This window comes from Mytilus californianus, unplaced genomic scaffold (genome assembly GCF_021869535.1).
Source record: "Mytilus californianus isolate M0D057914Y unplaced genomic scaffold, xbMytCali1.0.p SCAF_5, whole genome shotgun sequence".
Classification (NCBI taxonomy): Eukaryota; Metazoa; Mollusca; class Bivalvia; order Mytilida; family Mytilidae; genus Mytilus; species Mytilus californianus.
In genome coordinates this window covers 37,140,708-37,157,455 of record NW_026262701.1, presented here as the reverse complement: position 1 = coordinate 37,157,455, position 16,748 = coordinate 37,140,708, and the positions used below count along the sequence as shown (strand labels likewise).

Genomic DNA, 16,748 nt, shown 5'->3' with positions numbered 1-16,748 from the left:
GACAAAACTTCCGTTTACATGTAGGATTGTTTTAAAATTATGTCCTATAGGTATCATGCATAGTCGCATTTGTCATCCTTGCTTATGATTATTCAGTTTGGGTTATTTGGGGAGAAAAACGAAAATAAAGGCGCTCGGATATTGTTTCTGTCATCGGATGAACTTTTAAGTCATAGACAAAACTTCCGTTTACATGTAGGATTGTTTTAAAATTATGTCCTATAGGTATCATGCATAGTCGCATTTGTCATCCTTGCTTATGATTATTCAGTTTGGGTTATTTGGGGAGAAAAACGAAAATAAAGGCGCTCGGATATTGTTTCCGTCATTGGATGAAATTTTAAGTCAACGACAAAACTTCCGTTTACATGTAGGATTGTTTTAAAATTACACATAATTTTCATAACTACTTGGGGACAGGACAGTTATTTCGCGTTTTTTTATGTATACTATGATCATACATGTATATGTACACTATACTTATATGATCTTGCATACGTATACTATAAATAAAGTGTGTTTGCTATTTACTATCAATTCCAAGTTTACTATCCACGGCAGATACTGATATATTATATAGAGAGTCTGAATATAATATATCAGTGACCACTGTGGATAGTAAACTTGGAATTGATAGTAAATAGCAATTACGCTTTATTTATAGTATCAGTATGTTCATAGTGTACAGAAAAACGCGAAAATAACTGAAATAAACAGAAAACAAAAAACAACGGACTTTGGAAAAAGGGGAGGACTAAAAAAATTGTCCTGTCTTCAAGTACCTTTGACTTTTGATAACTTTCCTGAAATTCTCCAGTCATAAAATCTTTTACAAATGTTCATCCTACAACAGTTTACATACTTTCAACCGCACCCTAAAATGCCCGCGATTTCGCGGGTGCGTTCTAGTATTGTATAATGTTAAGTAAACTCGGGTATAAATTTTGGAAACACTAGCTTTTACCTAAATTCAAATATCATAAATCGTTAAAGAAGAAAAATCAAGGTCTTCAATGCTCTGCAATTTCGTATCCTATTTAGCCCTTTCACTTTTTTAATTCGATCTTCACTATTGAGTCTTTTGTAGACAAAACGCGCGTTTGGCTTACAAACTTTTAAATCCTTATATCTTTGATGAGTTTATGTTAATGTAAACAAAGATTGTCCATGATATAAAACACGAAATTTGTATCCACGATTCTCATTTTTGTAGAAAAGCTCTGTATATTTCATCATGTCTATTCAAAGTCTGACGAAGACAGTTAAATCGACAATGCAAGTTTGCAAACAAAAACTGGCACATATGAAGTATCATGATTTTATTTTCAAACAGTCTTGAGTGTTAAATTTCGACGATGTTAAAACAACAAAGGAGCTTTATATAAAACATATTGGCTTTGGTGAGTGATCTACCTTTAAGGTAAATCACTCATCAAAGCAAGTAATATAGTAACACTTCAAGCATGTAAAGGACATTTTCTCTAGGTTCACAATTATAAGCCTTAATTTAAAAAAACGTTCATGATAAAAATCAACATTCCAGCAGCGCCTGCATATGATTTATATATGATCCAGTTGATACGATATTCCAGAACTTTTATTTCCGATTTTTTTTTAACATTTGAACATTTCACAGATGCCATCACAAGTTGGAGCAAGATCGGTTTACCCATCTGGAGCACATAAGATCATCCCCGGAATTTGGATTTTTGGGGGGTTCGCGTTGCTCAGTCGTTTGTTTTATATGTTTTGTTTTATGGACTGTTGTTTGTCTTGTGGTCGTTTTTCGTTTATCTTTTTGATCATATTATTGTCAGTTTGTTTTCGACTAATGAGTGTGAATATCAATTTGGTATCTCCCGTTTATCTTTTCTAATAGAAAAATTGAGTAAATGTCAATTAGAAAGCGACCCAACTAAACAAAATATTGTTTAAGAACTTAGATTACTGCATGCATAAAAGATAAATGGTCATTAAAATGGTATGAAAACGAATGCTGAACTAACACAAAAGATGCACATAGACAATATAGGACATTATTGTCAATAATGTCAACAAGGCTTATCATTGACTTTTTATATTTCATTATACATGTTATATTATATACTTCATGTGCTTATATTCTTGAAAAGGTGCTAAGATACGACTCGTTGGTGGAATAAGCGAAGCACAGGGAAGAGTAGAAATTCACCATAACGGACAATGGGGAACTATTTGTGATGACTCCTTTGATACAAAAGAGGGCACAGTAGTTTGTCGCATGCTTGGCTTTGATGATTCGTAAGCAGAAAACATTTTGCAAAAATCTATTTTCCCGCTTACATAGTTATAAAAATAAATCCGTACATAATATACAGGGCCCGTATTCTTAAAACGGTAACGAGAAAAGCTTTCAATACATTCTTCCAAAGATTACATCAATCAAGTGCAAATTAAAGTAAATATATGCATACGACTGTATATGCCACAATTTAATCTAAAGTAGTTCTAAGTGAAATCTTAGTTTATGGAATACTCAATTTAATATATTTTATGCATACGTGCCATAATATCACTAATTAAGTATCGATATTAAATGTGAGGTCATGGCACTTTTATGAAAAGATTTCTGTGAAGTTGCAGGTAAATAAGCTATTTTAAGACTTCACAATAAAACATTTGAAATTTTGGATTTTCCACATTATAGAAAAAAAACCTTGCATACATTTGGGTATTTTTACTCACATAACGCAAAATTTGTTACTAGAAAACATAACATGATCCAACCCTTGTCAGTCAAACAGTGTTATATGAAAATAAGGAGATGTGGTATGATTGCCAATGAGACAACTATCAACCCAAGTTCAAATGAAGTGGATGTAAACAATTATAGGCAACCGTACGGCCTTCAACTATGAGAAAAAGCCATACCATATAGTCGGGTATAAAAAGCCCCGACATGAAAGATATGAAACAATTCAATTGAAAAAACTAACGGCCTAATTGATAACAAACAAATTACGAAAAACAAATATGACAGACATGAACCAACGACAACAACTGAACTACAGGTTCCTGTTTACCCATGAATGTCGTTTTCAGGAATAAAGCTCCTTCTAGAATGTAATTCCGAAAAGTACGAATTTAGCGGAAATGTCATTTTGGTGGAAATTGATTATGTTTTTTCATCACTTAACAAGAAAAATGGTATGGAGGAAATATTGAAATATGTATTACTTCAATAAACACATATCTCCCGCTGTATAATCAATTCGATATATGTGTGCGAAATTATTTGAGGCCTATACAATAAGGATAATAATAAAATCTGTAATTCTCATTCAATTTATTTTTAAAATAATTGTCCTTCATTTCCGCAAACAATTACTATTCGACAGGAAAAAGAATAATGGCTATTGTATTTAAGTTTGCGAGTCACTTCATCCTTTTCAAGATGATTGCTTGAAAGAATTGTAAATAACTGTGGTAAAGAATTGAGCGGAGATGCGCAAATACAGCGTGCAAATATTATTCTGTAAAGTAAAGTATTCTAATTTATGATTATTAATTTTAGATATGCAAAAGTGTTACCTGGTGCACATTTTGGACAAGGATCTACAAACATTCTCATGGACAAACTGTCATGTGTTGGGACAGAGACTGATATTTCCTATTGCAATTTTGGAGGATGGAACAATACTAACTGCACTCATTACCATGACGTTGGTGTTGATTGTAGTGCGTATTCTTTTTTTCTCTCGAAATGTTTGTCTTGAAATCTTATTAACGAAAATGAACATTGAAAATAGCCACATATAAAATATGAAAGGTATAGTGACGGGTATACATATATATATATATGTGTGTGACAACTTCAAGAGAGACTTCCTCCATTTGAAAACCATAGATTACTAATATGTATGTATATATGTATGTTTGTATATATGTACGTATACATTTTTAAATATATATGTACGTATACATTTTTAAATATATATGTACGTCTAAATATGTGACAACTTTATGACAGACATCCTCCATCGGATAACCCGTAGTTAAACAGGGCTATCATCATAATATATATATATAACTCGTCTCAAATTTAGCCAAACAATGTTAGATCTGAACGCAATTTCTTTTTCTTACCTAAGAGGAATTTGAACCCTTGCTTCTGTGACATCGTGGCAACTCGGCCTTCACTGTGTCCAGCGCCCGAGACCACTCGACCAACTAGGCGTTATAAAAATATAGCATCTTTAGCCGAATAATGCCTTTCCTCGTCGGCTTTATCTAGGGCTGTAACACAGTACATTATGTATATTAGCAATTAGGATGATGTGTCCGTCGTAAAGGATAATAATGTAATTACCGTGTCGTCACATCAAATTATGAATTTATTTTTATTATCATACATATATGCACGTCTAAACATGTGACAACTTTATGAGAGACATTCTCCATCGGATAACCCGTAGTTATACAGAGCTAACACCTATATTTATGTATATATATAGAGATATTCTAGACTGACCAGGGTACATAGGTAATAACACAACATGCCGTCAGTGTATATTAGCTATCACGATCTCTACGGTCAGTGAACGTTTTCCGTATACGACCACCAGGTTTACACACTGAGACTCATTGGGAATAGTCGATTAGACAAAGCGACCGAAACTTTCTGGAGCAATAGAATGAATGAATAGACGCTTGAAACCTTTAAAAATGATATAAAAATGGATCTGTTTAGACTTGCCTGTCATTTTTTTCATTTAATCTCTGAATTTGAAAATTATGAGTTTTTAAAAGAGAGGTGAAAGATACCAAAGGAATATCTTAACTCATAAGTTGACGGCAAGATGACAACGCCATGGCAAAAAACAAAACAAAAACGACGAAAAGAAAAAAAAAACAGTCAACAAAACACAATATACAAAAGTAAAGACTGAGCAAGATGAAACCTACAAAAAACGGGGTTGATCTCATGTGTTCCGGAAAGATAAGAAGATCATATCCCCATGTGCAAGAATTATGTTTCTCAATGTACAAATTTGGTGATATCTTATTCGGTGATGTCAAATAAGATGAAACGATTGTTAAACACTGTTTAATTTAAGTAAATGGTAATGGTTATTTTGTATTGTAAAAATTTAAGATTATATGACGCGCTTGTTTAATCATATATATAAAAAAGATCATCATGAATATGTCGTCAAAACTCCCACTAAGTAAAGAATTTGCTAAAAGTAGTCACTTCTTTTTCAACTAAATCGATATAATCACATTCCCCAAATAAAATCCTTCAAACTAAGATACTAAAAAAATATGACAACAGATCAGAATATATTTCTTAATAGTCTGTTTAATTGATAGTAATATTAAAATAAAAGATTGATATGTGACATATCCTATATTTCCTGAAGTGTATCATTTTTATGATCATACATACGTTCACCATTAATGTTCGACTATGGTAACAAAATATGACCATAACTGGTGTTCTGTCGTCCTGCAGTACTGGAAAATCAATACTAGACAGCAGTGTTCGTATGATTGCTAGATGTATGCAGCTAAATATGTTCTGCATTGAGACGCTAAACCTGATGTTTTATGAATGGAATGCGCCAAACTCACTCGCACGTTTATGAACCTTTGCAAATTTTCTTTGAGGGGTATAAATTGCCTACTTCTTTCCATCAAACTCATTTTCAAGTTTCACCTGAAACTGTCACCCTTCATATCGGTCAACCATTTTTGCAGCCCCCCTCCGTTTAAAATTCTGTTCTAGCATATGCATTATGTATTTGCCATTGGGTTTTAAGCAAATTAAAAACTATCAGGAAATCAATAAACCAACTAAATCTATAAGTAGTAAGAAGATGTACTTGTATAAACAAACGAAAATAAGATCAGGTAAATTGACAGCAAAAAGCCTTCTTAAAAAAATACATTTTTTTATCTTTTGTAATCCTTGCAAATGCATTCATGTATAAGCAATATATAAAAGAGTTATTGAACTAAATTTAAAACAAAGTTAAAACAGTCAACACATTCCTTCTGTAAAACTTTTTAATGTCGACACGGGGGTTTTCCTATTTTCAAAATCCTTCACATTCTTGTCTGCATATTCCATTTAAAATTGACAGCATTCCTGCAAATAATTATTTTCTCTGTTATTTCAGGAATTCCAGTTCGCCTCGTCGGAGGTAACACAGCTAGTGAAGGAAGGCTTGAAGTTCGTTTCGAGGAGCAATGGGGAACTGTATGTAGTGATGGATTTGATATAAATGACGCACGTGTTATCTGTAAATCCTTGGGATATGATATTGCGTAAGTGTATAATAATATCATTATATTTTTGTTATTGTTCTGGCCTATACGTAGTATCCGCTAGACATGATATTCCTCGTATCTTATAAAACAGCGCGCGATATGGATAAGTGGTACTCCATATGCATTATTTGGTAAGTCTACCATACAATGGTCCATTTTCATAGACTGTTTGTTAGGTAAGTAATGATAAGCATTAGTTGCGAATGAATAATTTTTCTCCATAGCAACAGTTTGTTTACTTCCGCATTTTCGTGTTATAAAAATTTCAACATTTTATAAAGAGTGAATTTACAAAAAAAAAAAGATATATCATATGATATTTCTGACTACTGGGCAGGTGAAAGGTTCGTGGAAAAAACCTCCACATAGGTCCAGCGGTTAAAAACTATCTTCCAAGATACGTGCTCATGATTTAAAGGTGTCAAAAACACACTGAGGCACCACTTTATAATCTTAACAATGATTATTCATACGTTATTTACATTGGTAACTGAATGCTGGTATCCTTATTGTTAGCCATTTTACATGTTTTCGTCTAACATTCTAGAGGACGAATAAACTTTATCAAACATGATAAATACATAATTTTAAAAGACTTTGTGAAATTATAAACCTATCTAAAAAAAAATCAACAAATTATGTACATTTTGTAAAAAGCAGAGCAAGTTTTTGGTTTTATGATTTTGTGAAACATCCTTATAATCTTGCTTACATAATGTACCTTCTATTTCATTTCTTCATCGGAATGAGTTTTCTGGATTTATTTTGGCATGTCATGGACACTTTTGTATACGCTTTTTCTTTCTTAACTCCTTATTAGAATTTAATGAAAGTCTTATTATCACCACCGTAAATTGCCACTTTAACCTTCTAATTTGCATAATGTTCCGAATTATTTTGGGGTTTCCCTTAGCAAATCATTGTTTGTGCCATTCCTCTTTCGGTGATTGCATTTGTATTCACAACTCTGTTAAATTTTTTTATAAGAACTTATTAAAAAATTCTAAGAATTGTGACTATATAATGTCATTGTGCAACTTTTATTTTGTTTTTAGATCCGAATAGTTTTGTAGGAAATTTTATAGACTTTAACAATGCTTTATGTGCTTAATGTGGGGTGGGGTTTTATTATATGACATTCTGTCGCTGAACTTCTACTAGGTGTATGTCGTCTCAAAATCCGATAAGATATATTCATCTATTAAACTGATCTTAATCGTATGGCTCTTCTTTGTACGTTACGGTGGTTTTCTGCAGATTATTCATTTCAAATATGTGTCCACAACTTGTCTAAAAACGAGATGATGTAGAGTTTCAAATATGGTAGAGATATATGTCTGCAATTCAAGATCTCTTAATTTAAATGTATACTTTATTAAAGTCAACCGGAAATTACAAACAAGTATGACCAAGGTATTGGTAGTGTAATGATGGCACGTCTAGGCTGTACTGGAACAGAGCACAGCTTGAGTGATTGTGCATTCATTAATGGAAAACAATATAACTGTGGACATGGGAAAGATGTTGGACTAATATGTAGTAAGCAAAAAACTGGATGATTTTTTTCACTTAAACAAAAAAAAAAAGTATACACATTCAAGAAAAAGTGTCGTCCCGAAAATAATCTGTATACAACTATCAGTGCCGAGGGTTCACTCCTCTAGTGAGATAGGACTTTGTTAATGGTTTGAAATAAATGCTATTGTACAATTCCATTTCGTTTATGTAATTGTACTAAAATAAAGGTGGCAACTCCCTGAGGCATAATTGAAAATATTTGTAGTTATATTAATATAATATAAAGAATTTAACAAACAGATAAACTTACTTTTTTTGCAGTTAACATTTACATACAGTTTGGGATTAAATCTGTAAGACATCAATAACTTTATTCAACCTTCATGAAATATTATGAAGCTTTGACAAAAGCTTCTTCAAGATCAAGAAAAAGCGTCTGACGAAAAAGTGGGTTTATTTTTTATTTTACCCATACAATACTGATAAATTGATTTCGTTTGAATAGTCAACATTACACTTTTACACATGTTACACTGACAACAGCAATTTTGGACGAATCCTTCCTTTTTTATAAGGTTCCGTTAATATGCAAACATTATTTTAATATTTGCGATTTATAAGGTCATAAGAACGAGAATATCATTCAATTATTCCGTTCTAGGACATGGTATTATTTTTGCGAATTTATATTCTTAAGATATGAGACCTTTTTAATAATTCCTTGTTTGCAATATGAATAATCGTGTTGTTGAACAGTAGCTGGTTAATTCGTCTTTCTTTGTTACATGTTCTGTCGTTATATCTCTACAAAGAACAAAACAAAAAAACAAATGTAAACATAAAACCAATATATAATGTAGGGATACTTTGCCTTTTTTAAAGGGACTAATGTTCAACTGTCAAATGGAAATTCTCCCCACGAAGGCCGTGTGGAAATCAAGCACAGCAATACCTTTGGCACTGTTTGTTCATCAAACTTTGACATGGTTGATGCTAGGGTATTTTGTTCTATGCTTGGCTATAATAATCCGTAAGTTATTTTAACATAAATCATTTAAAATATAATTGTAAGCTGCTGACAAATAGGGATTTAACATCTGTCTGCAGCATTCTTGTTTTTCTGTAAGGTCTTTTTTTTCAAATCTGTTTCACAATTTATTTTTCCCATACCTTATATTACATTCCAAATAATCAGAAAACATTAAGCCATGAAAATACAGACAATTCCATTACCACGCCAACAAGTAAAATCAGACACCATTCTAGAAAACACAAAAGAAAGCCTACAAGATTAAACAAACACTTTTGAGATTAAATTAGGTTCTCTATAAGGATATGTAATAACTGCACTACTTTACACCCCGCTGAGTTGGTCACGATAAGTTGCATTTTGGTTTTGTCACAAAAGAGGAATGTAAGGTATAATAGTCTGCTAAACACTTTAAAAATATCTTGGAGAAAAGATATTTGATACGTAAACCATAGCATGTTATGTGTAAAACACGTTCATACTAAATACTGCTGAGCATTGAAAGAGTAAAAAGTCAAGTTCAATTTGTTTGTATGACCGATATGGTGTTTATGAGTGTTACAAGAAGAACAAGTGAACGCTAGAGATTATACTTAAAACCAGTTCTTCTTTTAGCATTGATTCAACATACTTTTGAGTAAACAATGACACAAAATATATACAGCTCATCAGCATCTGACCTTCATCATTTATTCAAATTTTTTCGCCATCTGTGATCATCTGTCGATGATCTTAAGAATTTCTATAAATGAGTTACAACAGTCAGGAAGCACATTTATCAGCTTGATAGGATTTCATATGATTTTAACTGATTAAAATTTGAATATGAAACAAAACCAAAAGAATAAAAATAAAAAAAGTTGAATTTAACTGGTGCACTGTAATAAGAACCCACTGATTCATAAATGAAATACATAGAAGGGACGCCATTCATTAGTTCTGGCCCCCAAGGGTGACTGGGGAATAGAAGTATGGTCACCATTGGTCTTCCTCCGACCGGCAGTAAAACCCTTGCTAAAGTGGGGCGTCCGTTTGGCTGTGCGGGATGTACAAATTAACAGCCACGTCCGGTCAGAATGGGGACGTTAAATCCGATGCCTCGTGTAAAGAGAATGCCACGCTCTTTGCACGTTAAGAACCCTTGCAACAACTCTTTGAGGGGTCCGTAGGTGATCTGTTGCAAGGCTTAATTTCTGTCCATATCCAATATACCCTCATTTCCCGTGGCAGTCTAAATTTCTCCGACCTTAATCCCAGACGCCCCTCTTACAGAACCTACCTATTGTATTTATTGTTAATATTTTCTCGTCCTGAATATGCATGAAATATTTGCCACTTGACGTTAAGCAACCAACAATCAATCAATCATTAGTTCTAAACATCGCACTGACCATTAAACAGTTTCTTTTGTTTAATTTAAAATCCATCTCTGAAGTCATTTGAGCCTTTGGCACTTTATCATACTTGTATTCTAAGTTTGTAAGAGCATGATATAATAAGAACTCCCCTTACGCTCGTACTTAATGATGAAGAGAGATATCAGCATTGTCTTAAAATGATCAATTATCACTACAAAACAAAAAATCGCTCTATGTAACGGAAAAAAAGGTACCAACATGCAACAGAATTTTTACCTTGCATTTTGGTTTTTCGAATTGTTAGCCTAAAAAAACAAGATGAATATATCATGAGAGCACAATTCCGTCGAACCAACATAGTATTTCCTTTAAGTCATTTTTGTGTGCAGTAGAAATCTATGTGAATAGAATAATATTGTACAAGACACATTTTACACCACCAGATTGCAAATTTTGACAAATATTGTCTCTTCACTGATGCTCGATTCCATTATAAATCATTACATTTAAGCTCACCTGGCCCGAAAGGGACATTTGAACTTTTCTTATAGTTTGGCGTCTGTTGTCCGTCTTTCTGTTAAAACTCTTTTCACAAATCTTCTCTTCTGAAACTACTAGGCCAAATTTAACCAAACTTGGTCACAATAAGCATCGCGGTATCCTGTTTAAAACATGCGTCCGATGATCGCACATGTCAACCAAGATGGACAACATTGCTATAAATAAAACATAGGGGTAAAATGGACGTTGTGTCTGTAAAGATAAACCGTTATGAATAGAACAAATCTGAAAGGGTGAAACATGTTCAGAATGTTGAGATTTACCTACTGTCCATTTACATCAAACTATCAGACGACTTCATATCGCAGTCTTTGCCCTTAAATGACAGTTTTTACTATCTTTTGAATTTTTGCTTACTAACTTTAGAAATAGAATAGATAGATAGAAACTTTAAATTGAAAAAGGATCAGCAAGACCAGATCTACATTCAATTGTAAATGCCAACATCGTCAGTTGACTCGTAATGGGAGTTATTGCCCTATGATGGCGATTTTAACTAGGGATTTTGCTAATCTTCAAAACTATGATAGATAAAAAAAAAAAAACTTCAAACATCAAATATCAAACATGATCAGCAATATTAGGTTTACAAATAAGTCTAATAGTTGAATTGTAAGTCAACTTCTTTTTGGAGTTCTTGCCCTTGAATGACGATTTGTACAAATTGTTTGTGTTTTGCCTATGATCTCAAAAACTAAAATAGAGAAATTGACACTTAGAATAACAAACATAATCAGCAAGAAAAGATATACAAATACGTCTTATGGCTGCAAGCGTAAGTTGACTCGTCATTGGAGTTATTGTTTTTTATGTTCACGTCCTTTTACGCTCTTTATAGCCTCCAGTTGAAGTTCACTCATGTTACTACTTTCTAATAGCACATTTTCATTTATATAAAAAAAAACATTATACAAATAATATTGAATTCATCTCACCACATAGAATTAACTACTTCATTTTGTTATCTTGTCTTGAATATATCCGCTAATTGAGACAGTTGTTGCAAAACTAACACATATATCTTGCCTATTATTTATAATATAACCGGTACATGTGTTCTATTACAGTTGTATCTCTTTTAAAGTTTTCCAGAAATTTGCGATTCATGCTTTGGAAACAAAAATCGCTCGATGCATTTGACTGACCTGAATTGTACTGGAAATGAAAATGATATTACTAACTGTTCATCATCAGGCTGGTATAATGGTAACTGTAAAAGTGGCGGTGATGCTGGTGTTTTCTGTCGTATGTAAAACCTGTTTCCCTTTCTTGATACGGAATTTACTAATACAGAAATGCGTGTTATGACGAGTTTTTTAGTGTCAATATTTCAACCTCTATTATATTGCTATGACTAATCACTCAAATGTCAATAATTTGTTAACACATTGATTGAAAATATATGAAGACAGCAAGGATGATAAGGGAAACATTAGTGAAAGATGTACAAAAGCACTCTGGTCAAAAGACAAATGACGAAAAGAAAAACTTAAGATTGAGCAACACGAACCCAACAAAAAGCTCACGAAGGTTTTTCGAAGGATAATCAGTTCATGCTCCACTTGTAAAAACCATCATGATTCCAACAACAAGTAACAATCTGTTGACATGTTGCATCTAGTAAAAATCTTAACGAGAACAAAATTATAAAGGGGATGTTTATATAAACGAAAGAACATACACGTGGTCATAAGATAACCTTTTCCCGTAATGATGGCATCCGTAAAATTTTCAATGGGATGACTTCAACTTAAATATTAGGAACCTTTGGTTAAGAAGCTTTATATTCAGCAGAAGCATCTGTAATAGATATTCTTATAGGAAACGTAAGATCTGGAATATTTTATGAACTTAGATTGAAAATGAAAGATAAGAAAATTAAAATCATCTCAACTTTAAGCTAGGCTCTCAATCGAGCATCACTTTCTATTTCCTAATACAGGTATAAAAAGTTACGGTTTTGTGGTATTCATTATTCTTATTTAGATTCGATATATAAAATCAACAGAGTTATCAACTTCGCAGGATATCATCATACCGAACTATGAAATTGAAGAATATTTCTTGCTTCTTTTCATTATTAAATAGAATTTTTGCTGGTGCAATCTCTATTATACTAGCAAAAGAATACGTCAGCTACAATGTAGGCTTGAAGAGTTGGTTCCTGTAAGAGAACCGATCGTCTGTCGGTCAGTCCTGCCTTCACAATAGATTAAGGCAAAAGTAGTTTACCGACGCTCAAAACCGATCAAGAGAGACATATAAAAATAAGTTAATTTTGGATGTAACACCTCTTCTGATTGGCAAAAAGTTTTCTGTCCATCAGTTCATAAACATAATTTCGTCATGTGACCGTGATGTCATCAACTTTTTTTCAAAATTGGAATTTAGAATTAAATTATAAGGACTGACTGTAATTCTTTTTCTGTCTTTTCGAAATAACCTCAAGATGTTATTTCTTCATAGACAGAAAAAAAAATATTACAGTCATTCCTGAAGTATCTTACAAAATCTGAGGGAATCGCATGAACACAACAAGGATGAAAAAGACTATTTTATATTTTGCACATTCTTTAAGGTATATGAGATCACACTTTATTTTTATTGTATGTAAACTAAACTCGCTTTCATTACTAGAATTGAATGCATACCACATACCAAACTAGAAATGTATATTTTAGAAACGCGGATAAGACTTTTTGGTGGTGATAATCCATCAGAAGGTAGATTAGAAGTAAATCACAATCAAATATGGGGAACCGTGTGCAGTGATGATTTTGATCAGGCAGATGGTAGTGTAGTGTGTTCTATGCTAGGATATAACACAACGTGAGTTCCATCATCCGATTATTAGAACTTTCTAATTACATATGATTCGTTTCTTTTACATAAATACAATAACAATGTTATTCAGAATGTAAATAATCTTGCAGAATGAAAATGAGTTATATTTCATATATAAGATATCTACAAAAAAAGGCAAATATGGCAAATAATACAGGCAAAATATAAATTGTATCTAATTTTAAATATGAAATACAATTTAAAAGTGCTAAATCTTGTGACTTATCAAAGAGTTTTAATGTTATGAGCTTCAGAACAGATGTCATCATCGCAATTAAAACATAGTACTCTTCCGTAGTGGTAGGATAATTTGGTTACTAGGTCAAGTAAAAGCAACTAAAATATATAAAATCATCCTAACAATCGGTGCAAGTGGGTGGATTGACTGTTTCCCGATGATTTTGTCGAGTATAGAAAACTTCAATAGTTAATTTCCCCTAAAACTGTACCGATTGTAAGCTTGATTTTACCCCATTTAGTTTCATTTGATTGATTGAGTACCATAATGTCCAACCACAGCGTAGGTAACCTGTCAAAAAATTATATACTCCGGAGACAAAAGTCGATAATTTGTAATTCGTGTATTGTCAAGATAAAAAACGACACAAAGTGCTGGTTCGTTATCATTATTATTTCTGAACATTTTATGAAAATATTATTTCATCATTATCAACTTATATAAAGTCTTATGTGCTTTCAAATAATCTGACACTATATCAAGTTCAATGATACTTCTGTACTTATTTTTTAGAAATCCTCGTATATGGACAAGAAATTATACGGGCGGTTCTGGTAGTGCCTGGATGAGCAAACTTAATTGTTATGGTACTGAAGATGATATAGCCTCTTGTTCTTTTCCTGGATGGGGCAAGGGTGGCTGCCAGTCTTCAAAATATGTTAACGTTGGTTGCGGTAAGAAATTTCAGAAAAGAACTTATCATTTGAATTGTTTCATACTTTTCATGTCAGGGCCTTTTATAGCCGACTAGACTATAAAGATGAGCACAGCAAGAACGATACTTTTAACTTGACATTAGGATCAATAACATGGGGCGGAAAGGATGGTATTGTTTTGTGTTGACACAAGTATAGAATGAATTTAAAACCTGTTTCATTGGGAGTGTAACATTTAACTATCTTGATTTTTGCCCAATCGGTCGCGGTAAAAATTTGATTTATAATTGCTTGATTTAACATTGTAAAAAGCAAGGACTCACTTTATAACTTCTGTAAGATTAGTGAGATAATACACACATTTTAAGGAGCAGCTATTCCAACACTTCTTTTCTTCTTGTTTTTTTTTTTATTTTTTGTTAAATGATTTTATAAATTTATACAACAATAATAAGATTTGGAAAACTTTGATAGTTTTAAAAAATTACTGCATGCGGTCCTATTACAGGGATTGGAGTACGCCTAGAAGGTGGTACTGTTCCAAACGAAGGAAGAGTCGAGGTATATCATCAGGGGCAGTGGGGCACAATGTGTGATGATGGATTTACTGTGAATGATGCTCGAGTCATCTGTAGAATGCTTGGTTTCGAAACAAAGTTTGTATACTTTCTTTAGGTCTTTATGTATAATATTGTGATATTGGTATTAAGAAACAAAATCATATTGAATAAATTAAGGAATAGTGAGTCTAAATCTTAAAAGATAGTATATAAGTTGAAATAGATGATGCCGTTGTTTTTATCTAAAACATATCAAATCTGTACGGGATGGGAAAAAGATTGTTGTTCTTATGTGTTTTGTATAAAGTCTGATATTTTGATATCGACTTCAGCAGTGTCATCATCACTAGGACATTTTAGCTACAGTACTCCGCCATAAATATTCGTAAACTAACAATGGTGGTCACGTCACGGTTAGGTAAACAAGTTTAACCGTCGTCTCCATGGTACAATCGCAATGACAATGAACCTGTATATAGGTAGTTCTGTAGAACAAAATATGCTTGTCTTGTGACACGTGCGTGTTGACGTCATTGTCGTCTGCATTTACAGTGAGGATAATGTAAACAAAATGGGTTGCAAGGAAAAAAATTAAATCTGATCAGAAAAGTTGTCTCGCTGCATTAGATGATACAGGTAACATAACAAGTGGCATTGCCAAATGGACAGGCATTAAACCGTATACAGTTGTTAGAAGAGGTATGAACATCGGGGTGCTATTGAAAATATTCGGAGCCCAGACAGACCAAAATTCTTTCATGATCGGGACATGAAAAAATGTTCCCGTTATGTAAAACAAAATCGTCGTAAATCTTTAACTAAAATTACTAATACTATAGATAGTAGCATTGATTGACCTTTCGTAAGAATAATAGTTGAGCGTAAATTGCTATCTGAGGGGTTACAAAAACGGTCAGTAAAGGGAAAAAAATCGTATCCAAGGGGTAAACAAGAAAAAACGAGTGGCATGGTGCAGAGGAAATTTAAATTAAACTGGTAATGCGCAATGGAGTGACGTAATTTTCAGCGATGAATGCAAGGTAGTCATTGGGTATAATTTCCGTGTCAGTATCTGGAGAAAGGTCGTAAGGAGTGATTGTCCTCTGTCTCAGCGCAAGTTCAGTTTGATGATCTGGGGATGCATTACTTACCATGGTGTTGGAACTATAACTGTTGAAGTTTCTATCTAGTCGAATAAGTCATCATAGCGAATACAACGATCAGCGTTCTCACAAAATATTTAAATAGAAGTTATAACAGGTGTAAATGTTAGATAATCGTAATCTTGTTTTTCATTAAACATTTTAGACGAAACAGTTAAATAACAAGTATTGATATCGTCATTAATGAAATAAAAAGTCATAAAAGATACGAGGCTTATAATTTGAATGCGTCATTTTAGCAAGTGCTTTTTAAATTGCACAGTGATCTTGACTTTTAGGATTATTACCAACTAGAAAGTCTGCTACATATCGAAATATCCCCCTTGAAATCGGGACACAGATGAACGATTCAAATTTCAATAATTGCAAAACCTCTTCTCAATTGTATGGGATTTTCATATCTAAATATACATATAATGTTTAATATATACCCTACCACGTCCGGTCTGTGTTTTTGTCAGATGTATTTCTGCTTTGTATCCATCTGATGAGTTCAGCCTTTTTTAAC

General features: G+C 32.8%; 1 protein-coding gene across 1 annotated transcript in view; it reads left to right on the top strand.

Moving 5' to 3' along the window:
* LOC127701965 (scavenger receptor cysteine-rich domain superfamily protein-like) overlaps positions 1–16,534 on the top strand; it is a 61,814-nt gene extending 45,280 nt beyond the window's left edge. Inside the window, exons 2-9 of the mRNA XM_052205941.1 lie at positions 2,133–2,280; positions 3,554–3,717; positions 6,162–6,309; positions 7,694–7,851; positions 13,461–13,608; positions 14,375–14,535; positions 15,026–15,173; positions 16,519–16,534. Of these exons, the coding sequence (XP_052061901.1) occupies positions 2,133–2,280; positions 3,554–3,717; positions 6,162–6,309; positions 7,694–7,851; positions 13,461–13,608; positions 14,375–14,535; positions 15,026–15,173; positions 16,519–16,534 (1,091 nt within the window). The remainder of the gene's footprint in view (positions 1–2,132; positions 2,281–3,553; positions 3,718–6,161; positions 6,310–7,693; positions 7,852–13,460; positions 13,609–14,374; positions 14,536–15,025; positions 15,174–16,518) is intronic.
* Positions 16,535–16,748: the final 214 nt, after the last annotated feature.